At 51.3% G+C, this 22,416-nt stretch overlaps 1 protein-coding gene across 5 annotated transcripts; it reads right to left on the reverse strand.

The window, feature by feature from the left end:
* Positions 1-18,666: 18,666 nt before the first annotated feature.
* Positions 18,667-22,330, reverse strand: IRX2-DT (IRX2 divergent transcript). 5 transcript variants are annotated; one of them, XR_014830854.1, is made up of 4 exons: positions 21,970-22,330; positions 21,673-21,790; positions 21,083-21,176; positions 19,797-19,938 (listed from the first exon to the last, which is right to left on the reverse strand). XR_014830854.1 is itself a non-coding variant. In XM_013984942.3 (3 exons), the coding sequence occupies exons 1-3, from the start codon at positions 22,265-22,267 to the stop codon at positions 19,061-19,063; spliced, it is 792 nt and encodes a 263-aa protein (XP_013840396.2). In that variant the 5' UTR covers positions 22,268-22,330; the 3' UTR covers positions 18,667-19,060. The 5 variants fall into 5 exon arrangements, 1 of the variants encoding a protein (XP_013840396.2); XR_014830855.1 differs by lacking the exons at positions 19,797-19,938; positions 21,083-21,176 and adding an exon at positions 18,667-18,842; XM_013984942.3 differs by lacking the exons at positions 19,797-19,938; positions 21,083-21,176 and adding an exon at positions 18,667-19,436.
* Between the last annotated feature and the right edge of the window lie 86 nt (positions 22,331-22,416).

Here is a 22,416-nt window from a genome sequence, read left to right on the forward strand (position 1 = left end):
CTATGCTAGCAATAAGCAATGAGAAAATGAATTTTTTAAAAATATTCGTTATCAACTGCATCAAAAATATTTTGTAGGAACAAAGATAACAGAATATTTGTAGTATCTATATGCTGAAAACTCCAGAATATTGCTCAGAAAAATGAAAGAAATCTAAAGAGACAGGAAGCTTTCTAAAATGTATATGAAAAGGATTTAGGATAGCTAAGTCCATTTTAAAATAGATTAGAGATAGAGGACTTAGCCTGATTCCAAAGTTTGTCACAGCAGAAATGGTATCAGCATTAAAAGAGACGTGCAGCTCAGTGAAACAGAATACATAACCTAGCCAGATGCACACTCAAGCAGTCAACTGCTTTTCTGCAAAGATGGTAAGCAGGTTAGTGAGGGAAAGACAGTCTTTTTAATAAATGGTATAGGAGAACTGTATATCAGTTTAAAAAAAAAAAAAAAGCATGCCAAACACAAAAATGAATCACAGGCTTAAATATAAAACTATAAAACCACTTGAAGAATTAACAGAAAATCTTCATGACATTGACCCAGTCAAAGGTTACTTAAAATAAAAAAGCATAAACCCATAAAATAGAAATTGATGCATTGAATCTGGACAGAATTAAAAACTTCCGCTCTTGGAAAGATTTCCCCCCAAATGAAAAGACATGCCATACACTGGGGCATATATTCACAATTCATATATCAGACCAAGGGGTAACATCCAAAATATATAAGGAACTCTTATAACTCAATACCGGGAATACAAACAGCCAATACTTTTAAATGTTGGCAAAGATTTCAACTTGTCATATATAAACAAAAGATGTAAGGATCGATAAGCACATGAATAAAGGTTTATCATCTTATCAGAGCAATGAAAATTAAAATCACGAGATGTCAGTACAGATCCATTGGAACAGTAAAACAAATAAATTAAAAAAATAGAAAAACTTGAAGATGTCAAGTGTTGGCGTAGATTTAAAGCAATGCAACTCTCTCCATTTCTGGTGGAAACCGTCTGCTCGTGGGAAAACAGCTAGAAAGGTCTTATAAAGTCGGAGGTTCATTTACTAGACAGCCCTTGCGCAATATCCCACTTGCGCTCCTAGCTAATTACCCAAGAGAAATGAAAACACTCTACATCAAACTTGCGCATGAATTTCACAGCAGTTTCATTCTCAGCAGCCCACCCAGTGAGCACATCTAAAATCAGCCCTTCCTCCAGGGCCGAGGAGCAGCCTGGGAGGACAGGGCGGAGTTGGGGAAGGTGGCGGGAACTGGAAGCCTGGGGTTAAGACTCCAGCGGCCTCATCTCCAGGCCACCCGCCCCTCCCACCGCGGGAAAGGCCTGGAGGCTCCACGGGAGCAGAGAGCAGGTTGGGCCGCGCAGGCGCAGGTGGGCAGGATGCCCCCGGATGGCAGCATCCGGAGCGCAGGCGGGGGGCGGGGTGGGGGGCTGGACCGGCCTCCGACGGAAGCCCCAGGGCCCGGCACGGGGCGGGGCGGCTCCCTCCCGGGGCGACGAGCCCCACGTGGAAACAGGTCCAACCAGTTGTGCTCTCTAGAGCCTGCCACCAGCGCTGGGGGTGTGGGACTGCAGGGCACATTCCTGCAGCGGCAGGGCAGCGGGCTGGTGGGGGGAGTGGCGAGGGGGTGCCAGGGCCAAGGCAGCGCGGGGAGATGGCCCCCCCGAAACAAATGAGAGCGTGCCCCGAATTTAGACGGTGACTTCAGCAGGCGCCGTGGTCCTGAGGGGTGCCAGCTGGCCCTCGCCTCTGCCTGGGGTGAGGTGGGGGGCGGGTTTGTGTCCTCAGCGGGAACTCTCCGTGCCCAGAGGGCCCCCTGGGTCTCCCACCCCAGGCGCACACCGCCCTGCCTGCAGCACGCCGTCCTGGGGCAGGCACGCTGGGCTCAATCCCCCCTGAAGTCTGTGTTCCCCACGTGTGTACTTGGTTGAAAAGTGCCCCCTTTCCTCCCCGGCAAGATAAATCTGCCAGGGACCTGCCAATTCTACCTCATTCAGAAATAGGGTCTTCGTGGATGTGATTAAGGTAAAAGCATTGGCCTGGATTAAGGAGGGTTCAAGGCCAAGTCCCCGAGTCCTTCCCAGATGAGACTGCCCACAGTGAGGCGGGGGTGGGGGGGGTGGGACGACAGGAGGCAGAGCTTGGAGGGAGGCAGTTGGGAGCCAAGACTGGGGGTGGAGTGGGGGGTGGAGGGGGACTTGATTTAGGACCTGTGGCCTCCAGAAGGGTGAAGGTAAATCCCTGCTGTTTCAAGCCACCCCTTGCCTTTGGGGCCGTTCTCATATCAGTCACAGGGAATGAACCCAACTAGCGCGCAGCTCTGCCCCCTGCAGGACTTTGGGGGCTCGTGCCCGCGTCCCCGCGTGCGCCTGGCTCCCACACCTCGGGAAGCTCTCGCCCTGCCACTTAGCTTTCTGCACAGCAGTCACCTTGTCCACGTGACCTCTCACGGCCTCTGACAAAACAGCCCTCCGGACACTAGACCTGTTGTCGTATCTCCCCGGCACGTCTCACTACCTAAGGAAAAAGGATGAATCCAGCAGATTCTCCGAGTTCTCTTGGATCCGTGTCTCAGCACCAGTGCCCAGCCAGGCCTGGCTCCAGCCTTTGCTACAGACCCTGTGAGCGGCCGCTCTCTAACGGGTTGTTGGCCAGGTTTGCGCCTGTCCCCGCCATGAAGCCCCATGGGATGGACCCCAAAGGCAAGCCCTACCTGCCAGCAGAGACCTGCTCGGGGCCTTCAGGTAGAGCTCCCGTCCTCACTGAGCTCTTAGGGTGCAAGCCTGGAGGTCACGCGGGTGGAGGAGAGCAGCCCCTGGCAAAAGCCCCTGAGGTGTTACTCCATCCAGCAGGAAGGGTGATGGGGCCCAGGGCTTAGGTCACAGTGGATGAAAAACCAGGTTGGACGTGGATACAGGTGAAGAGGAGGCCGGAAGGGCGACACTGCAATCCTTTTTTGTCTTTTTTGGCCCCGCCGCGTGCAGGGGCTCTGGCGTGGAGTGGCAGTTCCCAGATGAAGGATTGAGACCGCTGCAGTGGTGAAACCAGCGAGGCCCCAGCTCTAGGCTGCGGGAAACTCCCAACACTGTAATACTTTCAACAGGAAAAGCACGTTTAAGCTTCAGAAGGATGAGCACCCCCTTCGGCAGAGCTGAGCGGGAGTGAGCGGAAGCAGAGGCGCGTCAGTGATGCAGGCGTGGGAGTCTGAACACCGCCGTGCATGGGCGTGCCTGCAAACACATCCCAGAGAGGCGGGTCACCACAGGCGACGGGGCCTCAGGCGGCTGGAGTCACGTGGGACGTCCGCAGGAGACGCAGAACTCTTTGCTCTGCGGCATCTTACACGTTACTTAACCTGGTGACTGTGGGCGTGTCTCCGTGTCTCCTCGCGGGTCTCAGAAGAAATGTGTGCGTTGTGGTCTCTCTCCCCTCAATGCTGAGTTCTGCGCAAAGCCATCAGCCACTAAGGGAATGACGTTAGGTTTCACCGACAGCCCTTCTCACCCAATGTGTGCCAAGCTGGGGGCAGGGCTCAGCGCCCACATCCGACCTGGCACTGGGTGTGTGGAGTGTGGAGCTGCTTGCTGTCACCCCCAGTCTGCCGGTTGAACACCGTGACTTATATTTTGAGCCCCATATCCAGGGACACATCTGCTGGGAAGTAGAAGTGGCCAGTCGGGGAGTTCCCATTGTGGAGCAGTGGTTAATGAATCCAACTAGGAACCATGAGCTTGTGGGCTCAATCCCTGGCCTTGCTCAGTGGGTTAAGGATCCAGTGTTGCTGTGAGCTGTGGTGTAGGTTGTAGACGCGGCTCGGATCAAGTGTTGCTGTGGCTCTGGCGTACGCTGTCAACTACAGCTCTGATTCGACCCCTAGCCTGGGAACCTCCATATGCTGCAGGAGCGGCCCAAGAAATGGCAAAAAGACAAAAAAAAAAAAAAAAAAAAAAGGAAAGAAAAAAAAAAGAAGTGGCCAGTCAGGTTGTCCTTTAAGTTGATTGTGGGGTGGGATGTTGCCAGCTGGGAGGAAGACAGCGGTTGGGGTCAGGGAGGCAGTGGGAGGCTCCCGTGGACGTGGGTGCTGGTGACTTGGTGAATTCCTGCCTTAGCCCCAGTTGAGAATAAACACCATGTAGCCACACTTCTTTTCTTCCTGCTCACAGGCAGTGATAGAGGCTGGCCTCGTGGCTCTTTGTGCTTCGTGCAGGTGCTTGTAATACCTGTTTGGGTTCCATGACAAAGTCCCAGGACTGCGTGGCTTAAACAATAGGAATTTATTTTCACACGTTTCTGGAGGCCAGAGGTCCAAGATTGGGTGTCCACAGGGCGGCTTCCTCCCAGGCGTGTCAATGGGCCTCCTCCCCCTCCCCCCACCCCTGTCTTTGTCCTTACATGTTACTCCCCCACACGTGTCTGTGTCCTGACCTCTGCTCCTCACAAGGACACCAGTCCTATGGCCTCAGGACTCACTCCAGTGGCCTGAGCTCCTTTAAAGTCTGAATCTCCAATACAGTCACGTTCGGAGATGCAGGGGGCTAGGACGGCCACCTGTGAGTTTGGTAAGTACTCACTGTACCCCCTACAGTTCTCCAAAAGTATGTGTTGGCATATCTGACTGACTCATTAACAGAAAAAGGAAAACAAGTCAAACGCCATTTCAGATTCTCTTACCCCCTCAGGCATGAGGACAGACGGTCCCCGGGCAGGACCAGTGTCAGGTCAGGTGCAAAGGATGGAGCAGAAGATGGGGAGCCTGTCGCCCCAGAGATACATTGCAGAGTGGCCCAGGCTTGATGGTGATGCGCTCACTTGTGCACAGTGGACCACAACCTAACGCTCCCACTCATGGGTATTGGGCTTGTCTCCAGTTTGGGGCCATAACAAATAGCGCAGCAAGAAAGGTGGGTCAGCTGGTGGTCAGGGCACATGTTTCCTTTTTCTTCAGGAGACCTGAGAGCAGAATTTCCCGGGCAAGTGGGAAGAGTATGTTGAGTTTCAGACTGCACTGCCCAAACGGTTTTCTGAAAGGCTGGTTCGATTTCGCATCTCCACCAGCACTGTTGGAGAGTCTCAGTAGCGCCTCCTCATGGTCAGCACTTGATCTTGTCAGACCTCTTAATTTTAGTCTGATTCCACAGTGTGAGCAGTAAGTGGTGCCTCACTGTGACAGAAGTTTGAGCTTCTCTTAGGACTGCTGGTTGCTCCCATTTTTGACATTATGTATTTTTTGATGAGTGTCTTTTTAAGACTCATACTCATTTTTTACCAGACTCCTCATTCTTATCCCTTTTTCTTTTAAGGATATTCTCTATATTCTCTCTCTCTCCTCTTTTTTTTTTTTTTTTTTTTTTTTTTTTTTTGGCTGTGCCTTCAGCATGCAGAAATTCCTGGGCCAGTGATTGAACCCAAGCAACAGCAATGACGATGCCGAATCCTTAACCGCGATGCCACCAGGGGACTCCTTAAGAACGTTCTTGTGTGTGTTTTAGCCAAGGACTATTTGCAGACCTCTAAATTGTGCAAAGTTACTCCTATGCTTAGGAGTAAGATCTATATGAAAATCATTTTGTACATGATGTGAGGAAGTGATTATTTTTTTCCCATATGAATATTGAGTTATTCTAACACCACGGCACTTTTTAAAAAAAAGTTAAGGACTCATAGACCTGTAGATCTATTTCTTGGCTCTCTATTCTGTTCTGTTCATTTGTGTGTCTATCTTTTCACCAATAGCTGACTACCAATGTCTTAATTACCTAAAGTCATAATAAGGCTTGAAATCAAGTAGCAGAAGCTCTGCAGGCTGGTTCTTCTTCAAAATTATTTGAAACTCCAAATAAGCTTTAGACTCAATGTGTTAGATTTTACAAAAATTCTTATTGAAATTTTGATTGGCATCGTATTCAATTTACGTATCAGTTTGGGGAGAAGGAATATCTTAACAACATGAAGTTTTCAGTCCCTGATTCATTATATCTCCCTTATTATGTATTAATTCCTTTAATTGCTCTCAGTACAACTTTGCAGTTTTCCACGTTGAGTTTTTGTATTTTACATTGGATTTAATTTCTTTCTACTTATTTAGTATTTCGACAATCTTTTAAATGGAATTTTAAAAATTAAAATTTCCCAGTTCCCGTCACGGCTCAGTGGGTTAAGAACCCAACTAGTATCCATGAGGATGTGGGTTCCATCTCAGGCCCCGCTCAGTGGGTTAAAGGATCCAACGTTGCCATGAGCTGTGGTGTAAGTCACAGACGCGGCTCAGATCTGGTGTTGCTGTGGCTGTGGTGTCGGCCGGCAGCTGCAGCTGCAATTTGACCCCCAGCCCAGAAACTTCCATATGCCTCAGTTGTAGCCCTAAAAAGAAAAAAAATTAAAATTTCTCATTAATTGTCACCTCTTTGTGGAAATACGATTGCTTGTCTTTAGTGTGGGCTTGGTGCCTTGCGACCTTGTTAAATTTACATGTTCTCGTAGATATTTTGTTTTTCATAGACAATCATGTTGTCTAGGAGACCTCTCCAAATTGTCTCCTTCTGGTTTGCTTGTGATTTCTTCGTTATCTTATTACAACGGTCAACATTACCAGGATGATGATGGACAGAAGTGGCCGTCCTCACGTCTTTCCCAGGCTTGAGGGCACCATCTCGAAACTAACAGAGGTGTCGGCTTTAGGTGTATGCTGATGTCTTTTGTCAATCTGAACATTTAATTCTACCCATGGTTTTCCAGACATTGTTCATAAAGGAGTTGTACGTTTTGACAAGAGTAGTTTCTGCATCTATTGGAATAATCCTATTGTCTTTCTCCTGTACCCTGTTAATCTGAGGAATTACGTTGGTTGACTTTCCCAAATTGAGTCAATCTTGAATTCCTAAGAGACACCCCATTTGTGCATGAAATGTTACCTTTGATAAATTGCTGAACTCAATTTATTAATATATTCAAAGATGTGTGTTTTTATCTTCATGAGACATATAGGCCTATAAAATGATAATTTAACCATGACCAGGTAAGGTTAATCTCACTAATGCAAGGCTGGTTTGACATCTGAACATCAATTAGTGTAACACATCATAGTAAGAGAATTAAAATTTTTAAATATGTTTATTCAATAGACACAGAAGAATCATTTCCATGAAAAGGCCACTGCCATCGATGATTAAAAATTCTTAGCCACCTAAGTCAAGACACAAAAATCACTTGCACTTCTACGTAAAAAACAATTTGAAATATGCTGTCAAAATACGTTCCCAATGACTTAAATATGTAAATAAATTTAATTCTAGTAATTAATAAGTGCTCAGATTTTCTAAAAACTATAAAATGCTCCTGAGAAAAATGTTAAAAGGCCTAAATAAATGGAAAGGTGTACTATATTTATGGATTGACTGACCCAACATTTTTTCAGAAGAGCGGATTTCCACAAATAAATCAAATTCCCATCAAACCCTTTAGACCTTTTTGTAAAAATGCAGGAACTACTGCTGTGCAGCGCCGGGAACTGTATGCAGTCTTGTGGTAGAACATGACGGAGGGAAAGTGAGAAAAAGAATGTGTGCCTATGTGGAACTGGGTCCCTCTGCTGTACAGCGGAAGTTGACAGAACATTGTAAATCAACTATAAAAAAAAAAGAAAAAAATTGAGGAATGAATTCCAAATTTACACGGAAATACAAAGGACTTGGAATTTCCAAAACTAATTTATGAAAGAAAAATAAAGCCAAACGACTTATACCACCAAGTTTAAGACTTACTGTAAAGAGATAAAAACAAAACAATATGGTATTGATCTGAGGACAGACAGAGGTTTCAATGGGACCTTGTTGAGAAGCCAGAAATACAGCCACAGTCAAACGGGCAATTGTTTTCTTAGCAAAAGTGCCAAGATAATTCACTGGGTGAAGCATAATCCTCAATAGCTGGCACAGAAGCAACGATGCACTGGATGGGACAAAGCTCACGTCGGCCCTCACCACATACCCGACAGAAAATTACTCCAAAATGAATCACAATGGGCCTAAATTTAAGAGCTAACATCATAAAAAAAATTGCAAAAATTACATAGAACGCCTCATGACCTTGGGTTAGGGAAGTGTTTCTTTAAAAGGATACACACACAGAGCTCATAAAGCAAAAAAAAAATTTTTGAAAATTGAATTTGATCAAAATTAGATGTTTTGCTTGTTGGAAAAACTCCAATGATAAAATTAAAGTTTTGAAACTGCAAGCCACCCATTGGGAGATAATATCCTCAAAGCATCTGTCTGAACAAGGACTTGTCTTTGGAGTCTACAAAGAACTCTTATAATGTAATAATTAGAAGAGCAATGGGATTTTAAAAATGACCGCAAGAATTGTACGGCCACTTCAGAAAAGAAAGTGTGTGCGTGGCCAGTAAGCCCATGACTAGAGGGTCAACACCGTTAATTCCTTGGAAAATTCCCATTAAACCTAATGACACGCCACTTCGTTCTCAAACTTACAGGTGGGTTTTCTCTCAGGGAGACAAGGGAGTTCCAACCCTGAGAGCTTAATGCCGTTGAAAGAAGACTGTATCACTCACATTTCCTGGAAAAAGAGGGCCAGCCACACAGCCACAGATTCTGGCCAGGAGGCAGACACACCAGAGGGTGGGGTTCAGGTGTGTCTCAGGTGTGAGGACAGGGTTCAGGCCAGAGCCCCTATTAGGGTTTCCTTGGGGGAGCGAGGCAGGGCAGGGTCACAGCTTAGGGTTGGCGAGTTTGGACCATGGCGGGGGCCTTGGGGCAGAGGGGTGGTGTCCTCCGCCTGGCACCTGTGGCTCTGGGGGGTTCCGAGGGAGGGCATCACTGGCTCCGGTGTGAGAGCCAGACGAGGAGGGAGGGTGCAGGTGGAAGGACGGGCGGTTTGCCCCCGGCCGAGCCCTTGTTTACCTTGAAGGATCCACTGGCTCCTGGAGGGATGGTCTCTCCCTGGGTCTGTAAGGCCCGCAAATGCCAGAGCACGGAGATATAGAAAAGAAGGAAGCATCGTTCACATAATTGGCACTGTGACAAATGAGGCAGAGAGACAGGTAGAAAATCAAAGGAAAACACAGACACCCCTCAACTGAAGAGACCAACTCTGCCCAGTGGGGACGAGAGTTTGAGCCTCAGGAGGGAGACCCCAAATGGTGCAGTCACTTCGGAATATGGTTTAGCAGTTTCTCTACGAGTCAAATATCCACTTACCCTAACCCAGCAATTCCACCCCTAAGGAGCTACCCAAAGACACGTCCACACAGACCCCTGTGCACTGATGTTCCCGGCAGCGTGAATCAAAATAATGTTGAAAAAAGAAAGAACACAAGTGTCCGTGAACCGGAAACCATGAAAAATGTGATATATGTACATGATGGATAAAAAGTCATGAATCTCTGGTTCGGGCAGCGCTGTGTACAGGCAGACGTGACTGTGACAGGCAGACATGACTTCGCAGGCACTCAGACACCACAGGTTTTACCAATGGCAAGTTTCCGGCAGCCCTGCGTCAAGCCCGTCTGTAGGCACCGTTTCTCCAACGGGATTGTCCTCGCTTCATGTCTCTGGGCCACATGCTACCAATTCTCGCAGTCGCCCAAACTCTTTCATTATGGTATTTGTCCTGATGATCTGTGATCTTGGATGTTACTACTGAGCCTCACTGAAGGCTCCGAGGATGGCCAGCATTGCTTTTTCTTTTTTACGGTGGCATATGGAAGTTCCTGGGCTGGGGGTGGAATTGGCGCCGCAGCGGCTGAACCACACCCCAGCCCCAGCCACGCCAGATCGGAGCTGTGCCGGAGACCTGCGCCGAGCTTGCAGCAACACCCGATCCTTAGCCAGCAGGGCCAAGGATTGAAGCTGTGTCCTCCCAGAGACAAGGCCCGGTCCTTAGCTGGCAGAGCCACAGTAGGAACTCCACCTAGCATTTTTTAAATTTAATTTAATTGTTAACGTTTTAATCCATAAAGTATTTTTAGGTAGGTCGTACACTTTTTAGACATAATGCCCTTGCACACGTAGGAGACTGCAGTGCCTATGCACGCACAAGCTTTATGTGCACTGGGAAACCAAGCATGAGTGTGCGTGTACGAGTGTGTGTGTGTCTGCGTGTGTGTGAGTCTCTTTACTGTGATGCCTACCTTACTGGGTGGTCTGGGACCAAACCCGCCGCACTCAGGGGTTGCCTGTGTAAATTTCAAAAAACACCAGGCTCGCTGCAAAAGTCAAACAGAAGACAGCATTGTCCCTGAGCCACTGACAGTGCATCTAGACAATGCAGTGACAGAGCACCTCTGTGGCCTCTGGGGTAGGGACACACCCCTAAAACGGGATTGTGGGTTCGCTGCCCAAATTCATCAACCTGTGCACTCAAAATTACTGAATTTAATGGTAAGTCATTCCTCCCCAAAGCTCTTTGAATGCCCCAATGAGATCCTACTTTTCACATATCGGATTAGACAGAATCCGGGGTTTCCTTAAGCAGTCGATGCTGCTTAGGCTACGAGGAAACGTTCGGTCTCACACCACGTGGAATACAAAGCAGAAGAGAAATTAGACGGTTCCAGGTGAGGCTGCATGTTCAGCCTAGGACCCAGCCGCTCTGGTCAAGCCGAGCCTTCGCCCGTGAGAAGCAGCCCCTGAGGGTGCTGCCCGCCGCAGCGCTGCTAGCAGACCAGAAGCTTCTAAGGGGCACAGACACCCTTCACCAGGGGCTGGCCAAGCACCTAGGAGGCGCCCCTAAAGGAAAGCAGGTACTTTTGAGCAAAAGAGGAAATCTCTAGAGAGTGATTTGTAGTGACGTCCTTGAGCCCCTGTCCAAAGACGGAGGCAACCCCAGAAAGAAAGGAGGGGTTCATTGACTTCTTGCCGTGAACTGGGCACATGTTCACGCGCAGCTGCAAGAAGCAATGGAGGAGCACTTGTCAGACGCCGACGAGGGCAAGGACCAAGACGGACAAACAGGGGACAAGAGAGACCGATGGGGGGATGAGAGGGGCCGAGGCTGCTGAGCACAGCTTCCAGAGCGTTTAAAGCAGGACTGAATTCAGAAGTCACTGCATTACAAAAATGCAGCTCGGTCAGGAAGCTCTTAAATTAATACAGGCAGAAAAAAGAAATCTCTCTCAGTATAAAACTGGTGACAGACAAAATTCTATTTTCAGTGAATTGCGAACACTGCTGTGGGCATCCCAAGCGTGCTGTTTTCTAGGTGCGAAAAGATTTGCAAAGGAGGAGAAAGCTACTCAGTGATTCACTGTTCGGAGTAATGTTGACATCAGAGTTTGGAAACTTTTATGCGTATTTTAAAAGAAACCAAGTGCATATGAAGGAAACAAGACTTCACTATACGGGGAGGGATCTAAATAAAAGTATTGTAATAGTAAATATGAATTAAAATGTATGGGGGCTTATCTCAGATATGATTTATTATCCACCATAATTCAGGATCTAAATTGAAAAGCTGGCCCTAAATATTCTTCTCAGACCAATGTAAGAATCTAGGAACGTCAGAGATTTCAAAAGATAAATATAAAAATATGCTCTTCTTCTCACTCTATTATAGTGTACACCCAACTCATCATTTTCGTATATAACTTTTGTTACATGCAAAATTTTGTATATAGCTTTAAATTTTTCTGTGGCCTTATGGTGGCTCAGTGGATTAAGAACCCGAGCTGTCTCCTCAAGGATAAGGGTTCAATCCCTGGCCTCTCTCAGTGGGTTAAGGACCCAGCATTGCCACAAGTTGCAGTGTAGGTCACAGATGCGGGCTTGGATCCAGTGTCGCTGTGGCTTTAGCGAAAGCTGGCAGCTGCAACTCCGATTTGACCCCTAGGCTAGGAACTTCCATAGGCTGCAAGTGCAACCTTAAAAAGCAAAAAAAATATAAATAAATAAAGTAGAGTTGATTTACAATGTTGTGTTAGTCTCATGTGTGTAGCAGCACAGTGATACAGTTACACACACGCACGTGTGCGCACACACACACACATATATAGGTTGTTACAAAAGACTGAATGATGTTCATCTGTGTCGTATGCAGCGGTGTGTCTGTTAACCCTAAGCTCCCTCCCCCAGCCCCATACCTAACTCTGAAAAGTCAAAAAGGTCAAAAAATAGAGAAGGTGGTTCCCGGCTTTGCATTTGCGGAAGGATGCTGCCTCTGCCTTCTCCTCGGCCTGCCCTCCCACCGTCTCCAGCCCTCACGCCTTGAAGGGCTCTGCGGACACACACAGGCAAGGTGCCAGCTCTTCTCTCCTCAAGGGCCCCTCTTGTTCCCTTGTATACACACACCTACCCCCATCCTGGCCACCCCCAACCGTCCCACCTTGTTCCTCAGGCCAGGCAACCATCCAACTGGTCTCTAGTTCTTTCTGTAATTTCCACAATGTCCTGTGAGCAGAGCCACGCCGTGTGTAACCTTTGGGATTGGCCTTTATCCCTCCGCCTCAGGCTCTGGACACGCATGCACGTTGCTGCGTGGACCAGGAACTCACTTCTGGGCATGGCTGAGCGTCAGCTCCACCACCGAGGGACCTCCGGGCTGATTCCGGTGTCTGTCTATCAAAAACAAAGTGGCCGGGAACGTCAGAGCAGAGGGTTTGTGTGAGTACAGGTTTCTGCTTCTCCAGGAACGTGGCCCAAGAACGCAATTGCTCGGTTGCGTGGTAGTTGCAAGTTCAGGCTTTATGAGAAACTGTCAAACTGATTTCCAGAATGAATTTCCCGTGCGATGTCCCCACCAGGAGTATATGAATGATCTGGTGTCTCTGCATCCTCGCCAGCCCTTGGTGTGGCCACTATTTCTTTATTTCAGTCCCTCTGTTGGGTGGCTGCATTTACTGGGGTTTTAATTTGCATTTTCTTGATGGCGAATGACACTGAACACCTTTCCTGGGCTCATTTGCCATCTGTACAGACTCTTTGGCGAAATGTTCCTTGACTTAAATTCTAATTGGATTTTTTTTGCGTTGTTTTGTTTCACTGTGGAGCTTTGAATATTCTTTATATATTCTAGATATTAGTCCTTTGTTGGATATATGGTTTGCAAACATTTTCTCTCAGGTTGCAACTTAGCTTTTCACATTCTTTCAGAGAACAAAAGTTTAAAATTGGATGAAGCCCAGCTGATCAAATTGTCCTGTTACAGACTGCTCTTCCGGTGTCTGGTCTACAGCGATGTTCCCTTGCCCTGGGGCCTGACGACCTTCTTCTTTTTCTAAAGGCTTCATCATTTGACATGAAAGTCTGTGGCGCATGTTTAGTTAATTACTGCCGAGCGTGTGAGACTTGGGTTGGAGCTTACGGACGTCCAATGGCTCCAGCACCATTTGTTGAAAAGTCTAACTTTCCTGCATTGAATTGCTTTGCGCTTTTGCCAACGTAGGTCAGGAATATGCATTCGGTTTCTGCATCCTCTGTTCTCTTCTGTTCTCTTCCAAGGTCTAGCCCTGCCCCGACATCACACCCTCTTGACTCCTGTAGCCCTGCAATGTCTTGAAATCTGCAGACTGCTTCCCTCCACTTAACCCTGCTTCGTCAAAACTGTTCTGGCTAAACTAAGGGTCATGCTGTAAAAAAATCTATTTTATAATAAGCTTGTCTATATCGACAGAACCTTTGCTGGGATCTAATAGGTCCTTTTTTTTTTTTTTGTCTTTTGTTTTTTCAGGGGCTGCACCCACAGCATATGGAGGTTCCCAGGCCAGGGGTTGAATTGGAGCTGTAGCCGCCGGCCTAGGCTAGAGCCACAGCAATGCCAGAGCCGAGCTGCGTCTGCAACCTACACCACAGCTCACAGCAGTGATGGATCCTTAACCCACTGAGCAAGGCCAGGGATCGAACCCACAACCTCATGGTTCCTCGTCGGATTCATTTCCGTCGCGCCACCACAGGAACTCCCTAATCAGTGCTCTAACCACTCCCTCTTTCTCACTCTGAATTTTTCAGTAAAAATATCCCAAGTCCAGTGTGCTTTTGCCAAGGTTCCGTTTCCCCAGGTCTGTGTGCCAGGAATGGTCCAGGTCATGCGGGATGTGGACATGAAAACGCAGCTCACTTTCCTCAGGGAATACAGCGTTTGGGGCCGATTGCTCACTCAGGAATTTATTTGAAAAGCTGCATGTTATTTTAGCTGTGCCTTTCTATCAGACCCTAAAATTTAACATCCCAAGGCAACCGTGCTTGTCACTGGAGAGCCAGGGCTCCTGAGGGTGATCAGATCTGCCTGGCTGACCAGTGTCAAGGACAATGTCGGGTGCAGAGGCCTGTGGGACGAGAAGAGCTGAGAAGGAGGTGAGTCCCTTTGCTTTTTCTGTTGTCTCCATCAACCCCCTGCTGTACCTTTTAGAAGTAACTGTGAATAACCAAGGGCAGGCCATTCGCTCATTCTTTTTTTTTTTTTTTTCTTAATGGCCACACCTGCAACATACAAAAGTTCCTGGGCCACAGCCACAGCCACACCAGATCCAAGCCATGCCTGTGACCTACAGCACTTCTCATGGCAACGCCGGATTCTTAACCCCTGAGTGAGGCTGGGGATCGAAACTTCATCCTCATGGATACTAGTTGGGTTCATTACCGCTGAGCCACAATGGGAACTCATTCATTCATTCATTCATTCATTCAACGTTTCTCCAGTACCTCTGGTTTGCCAGGCCTGGAGTCAGGGTGGCCCTGAGGTCAGAGAACCCTCACACCAGGCCTCCAGCAGCTCTGGACATGGCAGCCACATGACCTCGAGAGAGAAGGGATATCTTGGGTAGATGCTCAGGGGAGCAGCTTGCAGAGGCTGGTGGGGCAGGGGCTGCCGGCAGACGGGCCAGGGGGCCTGAGCAGAGAGCGAGGGGCAGCTAGCCCCACAGCTTGGGCAGAAGCAAGGCCCAGGGAGCCCAGGCCTGATGGGTGCAGGAACTTCTGGAAATTGGTGGTTCGGGGAAGCAGCACCCTCTTCCCAGCCTGGCTCGGAGCAGCATGAGGAGCAGCGTGAAACGCAGAGGTCTCCGTCATCACGGATGGGCCAGGCTGCCCGCCTCTCGGCTTCAGCAGATTGCGCCGGAAAAGCCCAGTCCCTCTGGATGCAGTGGAGAGAATGGGAGCAGCAGCAGCGTGGGGGTCAGAAAAGCAGGGAGTCCTACTCTGGGAGTGAAGAGGTGTGTGTGGGGAGGGGGCTAGTGGCAGCTGTGGCGAGGTGGGGGGGCGGCCCCTTCTCTTCTCCTACCTCTGCGGGCTGTACTCAGCTCTCCCCCAGCTTGCCGTCTCCTCACAGCCCCCGTCTCTAGTCTGGACTCGAATTTTCTGAAATGCACTGTGTTCAGAGAGAAGATGCAAAATTTGGGGCAAAGGCCTCCAGCTCCCTGCAGAGGCGTGCAGGTGGCCGGTGGCAGCAAGGCTGTCTTTCCCTCCAGAGGCCTCGCTGATGGTGCCTCGGCCGAACAGAGCGAGTATCCAGGCCTCAGCCTCCCATGGCTGAGCCACTGACCTGCAGGTCCCCGACGGGTGCCCAGGGCCCTTGGGTGCCATCCTGTCCAAGAGGCCTGTGACGGCACAGTGACCATCCGTTTAGAGGCTACACCCCAGCTCCCCGACTGTTTATCTTCATGTTTGCAAGGGTGAGGGGATGAAGTCGGGAAGAAAGAGACGAGGAGTGTATTTTTTTGAGAATTTTTTTTTTTTAAGAAACTACTCCTAGAAAAAAAAAAAAAAAAATGGGAGTTCCCATCGTGGCGCAGTGGTTAACGAATCCGACTAGGAACCATGAGGTTGCGGGTTCGGTCCCTGCCCTGGCTCAGTGGGTTAACGATCCGGCGTTGCCGTGAGCTGTGGTGTAGGTTGCAGACGCGGCTCGGATCCCGCGTTGCTGTGGCTCTGGCGTAGGCCCGTGGCTACAGCTCCGATTCAACCCCTAGCCTGGGAACCTCCATATGCCGCGGGAGCGGCCCAAGAAATAGCAACAACAACAACAACAACAACAACAAAGACAAAAAACAAAAAAAAAAAAAAAAGAAAAGAAACTACTCCTGAATTGGTTTACTATATACTTCTGTGCCATGACACGTTTTTTAAATGATAACACTTATTTTTAATTTCCAAGCATGAAATAGTTCACACGCTAGGAATGCACAGAGAACCGTAACCCCAGGTAACCATCACGCCAGGGGAATGTTTGTGATGTTTGCAGCAGATACATTTTTCAGAAATAAAACACTGCTACCGGAGTGGCCCTCCCCCCAGGCACTCAGTAGGCCCGCAGCGGAGGGAGACCCTCCTTCCCACAGCCCCACCCCCCACCTGTGAACAGCACCCTGACTGCTGTGCTTCTGTAAAATCCCACCAGTACCATCCAGGGGCCCGTTATAATTTTATTATTATCATTATCATGATCATGACTGCTGTTCCCATTCAACCTTATGTGTTTAGGCTTAAGCTTGTCCCTAGGAGCAGAGCTGCCTCATTCACTTTCAGTCCGGGGAACGCCCTGTTCCATGGACCACATGCATCCAGGCCGCCCTCACCTGCCCTTGGGGACGTTGCCAGTTCTACGCTCTGCAAACAGCGCTGCAGGGCTGTGCTGGGGCCTCCGTGCCCCAGCCTGGGATCTTCCCAGGGTGCACAATGAGGCAGGGAGTCCAGGGTGAGAGTGAGTGGCATCTCCTGCCCTTTCAGGTGGTCCTAAGGTCACCCTAAATCCTTTGCAGCCATTGCAACTAACACAGCAGGGAAGCAGTGCCTCTTTGCTCAGCCCAGGCCTTGCTTGGTGTCATCAGTGGGTGTGAAGTGGCATCTTACACACGGTATGATTTCCGTGTCAAGAGTGAATGGGGGCCTCTGAGAATTTGGCTTTTAGGTTCTCCCCTGTGTGGAGAGTCTGCCTACATCCCTGACCCATTTTCCCATTGGATGGCTTGGCCTCACCCATGGACTGGGGGCCCCTTCCTGACCCGACCCATGGTCTTTGTCATTATTAACATGTGCTGCAAATCTCTTCTCCCTGGGTTGGTGTCAGCAATTTAGTTTCTGTTCCACTAAAGTTTTTAGTTTGAAGGCAATCAAATGTATCAATTTTTTTCTGCCTTCTCTCCAACATTTACGAAGGAAAAAAAAAAAAAAATCCTCCCTTTCCCCTGGCTCTGCAACCCAGCTGTGTCAGAGTGTGTGAGAGATTTTAGGAAGGGCTGGTGTGTGCATGTGACTACGTGCCACCGAATCGTGGTCTGGGCACGGTATTTGGGTACGTAAACCGAATTAAGAGTTAGCAAAAGGATATGAAACATGGCCCCAGACAAACGCCTTGCTTCTCTGATCTAAATAACTCTTCCTCTTCTTGCAATGTTTTCTTGCCAGCAGGGATCCTACCTGCATTCTCCGAAGCCTCCTTGGGGTGCTCACCCCCTCATGGCAAGCGCGCCCAGAGGGTCGCTCGAGTGTAAAACCGAGGCCTCGAAGCCAGCCAGGGAGCAGGTGCAGGAGAAACTGGGTGGGAGGGCCGGTGAGATACGTTCTTCCAAAGACTGTCTTGCAGGAACACTTAAAAGACAAAAAAAAAAGGAAAGGAAAGAACGAAGGAGGGAGGGAAGGAAAGAAGGACAAGAGAAAGGGGAAGGAAGGAAGGAAAGAGGGAAAGAAAGAGAGAGGGGAGAAAGAAAAGAAAAGAAAGAAAGAAAGAAAGAAAGAAAGGAAGGAAGGAAGAAAGAAAGAAAGAAAGAAAGAAAAGAAAGAAAAGAAAAGACAGAGAAAAAGCGAAAAAGCAAGCGAGCGCGGACAACTCCGTGCCTCTCCACTTGCCCAGATCCGCTCCCGCGGCGCGCGGACCTCCCCGGGCAGCGCGAGCGCGCGCGTGTGTCTGGGCCGCCGGTGTGCGCGGCCCTGAACGTGGAAGGCCGAGGACTCCGGGGCACTTCTCCTTCCAAACAGCCCACGATTGAAAAACGAGGGCGCGCGGGTCTCCGCTGCTCCGGAAACGGGTCCCTGGACCCTCGGATCCCTCCTCCCGGCCCGGCCCGCGCCGCTCCCATCCCCCACCCCGCGTCGCGCTCGGGGCCCGAGGAGCGCGGTCGCCTGCGGGGACCTGGGGCAGGAGGGGCCGCGGACCTGGGCGGGCGGGGAGCGGGGAAGAGCGGGGAGGCCCGAGACGGCGCCTGCAGGATGCTTAGAAATGGCGAGGAAAGGAATCTCTGGCTGCCGCGCCGGAGAAAGTTCCGGAAGCACGTTGGAGGCGGGGCGTCCGCTAAAAGCTGAGAACTTGCTGCGCGAAAGGGAACCGGGAGGACGATCTCGCCGGCCTTCGGGCGAAGGGCTCGGGCCGGCGAGTGCGGAGCCGGGTCGTCGGCGGAGCCCAGCATGTGCAGAGGCGCCTTCCCTGAATCCTCGGGCCCGGCCAGGCCACCCGGGTCCCAGCCTCGGGTCCCCTCCCGCGGTGCAGTCCGGAGGGCCTAGGCCTCAGAGTCCCTTTGAGAAGCGCGAGCCCCGTCCTCTCTCGGGGTTCTCGGACGGGAGCGGCGGGGACCCCTTAGCCTCTGCGGCTTGGGCTCCAACCTTGTTTCCACCTGCTGCATCAGAAGCGAGTTTGAGAACCTCTGACACCCATCAAACGTATGCATGGAACAGTGAGAGGGCTCGACGCCGCTTGAAAGATATTTGTTTCATTTTGACTTTAATTTTGTACAATTTATAGCGACAAAAAAAAAAAAAGAGAGAGAGAGAGAGAGAGAAGCAAAGAAAAAGGCCGACCGGAACTCTCGTGCTTTTCCCCTCGCGTTCTTGCTGTCTCTCGCTCCGCAGTCCCGCCTAGAAGTTCTGGGGCCTGAGGAAACTGGATTAGGAAACTCGATTAGGGAACACGCTGGAAATGTGCCTTGATACCCTGCAACGACTCACACTGCAGATGTTCCTTCATGGGGGGGGGGTCTATGTAAATGTGTCTGCCTAATCGTAATTGACACCCCCCCATTTACACACTCCCGAATGGTGCCTGACAACCTCCGCCTGAGACAGGGCGACGGGCGGAGTGAGAGAAGGGTCGAGTGCGGCTCAGGCTTTATTGAAATGCTGCCGCGGTACTGTCCTTCCCCGATTTAAGCCCACGAGGGAGGAGGCAGGGCCGGAGCGCCCGCCGCCCATCGGTGGCCAGGGCCGCCGCTGCGGGGACGAGGTGGCAGCCGCGAGCCACAGCGCCCCCTCGCCGCCCGCGCGCACGACTTCGGGCCGCGCCACTGCTCGGCCTGCCTGCCTGCCCGCCGGCCGGGAACCCCAGGACTGGCCGCGCGTGTGGAGGGCGCCTTGGCCCGCGCCACCGCCGCTTCCCGGGAAGGACTGGGACGGCAAGCCCGCGATTTTGCCCTTTCCCAGAGCTTGGCCTCCAGGAAACCTGCATGTCCACGCCGACTTGTTCCAAACGCATCGGCCACTGTTGGGACAAGACACAGAAATGTGACCGCCTTAACCAGTGCCCCCCGCCCCCGCGCGTCCTTTTTAAACGCCCTCCCGCAAGGGGCCTAGGGGAGGATCCTGCATAAACCAGAAACCGTGCCCAGGGTAATCGCTCCTTTTGAGCGCGCTTTCGGGCAATTACCCGGTTGGCCCTGCGTGCATTCTCTTCCCTTACAGCTCGGAGGGCAAAAATCAAAGCAACAGAAGCCAAGTGCCCATCGGTACCCAGGTGATCCAGAGGCCTTGAACACCCTCCTCGCCCTTGAGCGAAGCATCTAGGTCCCTGCTGCCTGAGATAGGCGGCCGTGGGGCCCGGGCACAGCCGAGCGCTCCCCGCGGTGAACGGAGACGCAGTTCCAACGAATCCTGGGCACCCTTGCAGGCGGCCGCGCGCGGAGCACCGCGTCGCGTCCCGATGCTTGCAGACTGCTCTTTCGACTGATTTTTTTTTTTTTTAAGAAGACCAAGCCAACTTTAATCTAGAAAAGGGAAAGTGATTTTTAAAAATCGGAGACCTTTAAAGCGAAACGGAGTTTATATATCCCGATAACAATGCAAAGCCTAAGTTTTAATGTCTCTGCGCAGGCATTTTAATTTGCTACAGTCGCTACCAATAAAAACGGCGTGTAGCGCGATTCGACTGTTTAATAGTGCGAGGTAGACGGTTTTTATTAGTAGCAGGCAGCAGTACGGAAAATTTAGATTTCAGTGGAGGAGTATAATTGCTGGAGGAAAAAAAAATACACTCAGAGCAGAGACCGTCTTAGGAATCGGCAGCGCTGAGCTGCAGGGCGGGCGAGGAGCCGGCGGCCGTTTCTGGAGATGCACCCTGGCGACGTGGGACCCTCCAAAGCCACGTGCCCATGTCTGGTTATACACTTAATTGATGTCAAAATCGAGTGTATCGGAGCTTCTGCTTCAAACGGGGGATGTTTTTGTAATAATTCGCTCTTTTCTTTTCTGCCCCTGGCAGAGATGGGGGTGGGGAGTTGTGGGGGGGGGGGGGGCAAGGGGGAGCCAGTCCCAAATGCTAATGAAACACTACCAGGAGCTGGTCTTTAGAAATGGAAGTTCTTGGGGCCAGTGCTCCTTGGAGATAAAAATTAGACCAGATTTTTTTTCACTTAAACGGTGTAATTGGAAGCAAACCTGAGGCCTGTAACCTGATCTGTGGCTGTTTAAGTTGCTGGGCTAACGTGGGCCTGTCTCACCTATGGCCTCTTCCTGGCCGACTTCCCTCCTAGGAAGACACAAAGGCCATGGATCCTGTGAAAGGCGCTCTCCGCGGGGCTGCTGGGGCCTCTGGCTCTCTTTCTCTTTCCTTTTTAATGCTGCAATCATTGACTTAAAATCTGGTCCTGAACTGAATCAGAACATCCTCCTCGGGGGTCACAGCATTGTGGAAACTGCCCTGCTGGTCCTTGCACTGGCCCAGAGTGCGAGTGCGTGGGAAGCAGTGTGTGGCGTGGGCTGGGCATGGGGGCAGCAGAGGAGTGTTTGGGGGTGAGGTGGAGGGTGCCAGCTGGGGTTTGTAAGAAGCTTGGTGGGGGGGGAGCAGGTGTGGAGGACAGGTTGGGGCAAGTGGTTTGGGGGTGAGTGGGGGAGGCAGCTGGTGTGACTTGCCTGGACCCGACCCACCAGGAGCAAGGCGCCTGCGGCCCAAGGCGGATGGGTCTGCTCAAGCCCTGCGCTGCAGTTTACAATGGGTCCCTTGGACCTAGGGAAAGACAAATGCTGCCTGGCTGCCTTCAAGGCTCTGCAGAGGGTCAGGCCAGGGCTAGAGCATAGTGCTTGCTCCTGAGCTACAGCGGCGCCCAGCAGAGGGATGCGGGCACTACCTGGACGGAAATGCTACAACTTTGGCCACTCCTGGAGCCGCCTAAACTACCCAGCTGGGAGCCTAGAGCTGCCAGTGGGGAGTGGGGGGTAGGGAGCCTCAGGCCTGAGCTGCCACCTACAGAGTTCTCCCCAGCAGGTCAACCCCCCAAGAAGGCCTCCCAGGAAGTGGCACCTGCCGGCCCCTCCGTGGGTGTCCTGAATGCCCACCAGGGAGCCTCCCCTGACCCCCTCCCCCAACTGGGTCGCCAGACGCCCTCTTCCACTGGCCTCAGTGAGGGAGGGTGGAGGAGGTATGGGGCCAGGGTGTTTTCCAGGGCCCTCTGCTAAGCATCTTGCCCCCTGGCCCTGCTAGGCACCTCCAGGTCGCATGTTACCTGAGCCACCTGTGCTGCCAACTGCGCCGGCCGTCCCACCAGCCTGTCGCTTTCTCGTCCCTTCCGAGTGACGGCGAGGTTTCAGCGGTCTGTCCGGTGACAATCATTCGCCCGAGTGCTTTACAACACAAATCCGAGAGAGGAGACAACTTATTAAAACATAATAAAACAAAAAACCCTTTGGGGGCGGCGTCTTGCCGGCTGAAGCACGGAGGCGAACGCTGGAACACTTTCTAGAGCGCAGAGCCCTAACACTCGGACGGGGTTTCCACAAGGACTTTGGGGCAAAAAGCTCACCTCCGGGCCCTCCTGGCAGTTCGCCAGGAAAGCACCCCGGATCCGGGTCCCGCGGGGACATGTCGGGCGGCGGGGCAGGCGACCAAACGCGCGGCCACGCAGGGAGCCTTGCGCCGTGCTGCGGGCTGGACGGACCGAGGAAGGTGGAAGCGAGAGCCGCGCACGCCCCCCCCAGGAGGACACGGGCCTCGGTGCCACACCGCTTCCACTTCGCCGTGGCTCCCGGCCCGGACACTGGTGTCCCGTGCGCAGTCACCTGGGCCGACCTCCTCGCGGCGAAGAGGGGGGCACGGGCCATTCGTCCCCCAAGTGGAAGCGGATGGCCTCTGCCTGGTCCTTGCGTGCCGAACTGGGGCGGATCAGGGGCAGAGGGCCCGCGCGACGGGGGCCGGGGGGCTGGCCGCGGAAGGTGGGGGGCGGGGGGGGCGGGGGCGGGGGCCGGGAGTC

Source organism: Sus scrofa, chromosome 16, assembly GCF_054392235.1.
Source record: "Sus scrofa isolate SSC_HxYL_T2T_F1_AM1 chromosome 16, Sscrofa_HxYL_maternal_Yorkshire_Landrace_v2.0, whole genome shotgun sequence".
NCBI lineage: Eukaryota > Metazoa > Chordata > Mammalia > Artiodactyla > Suidae > Sus > Sus scrofa.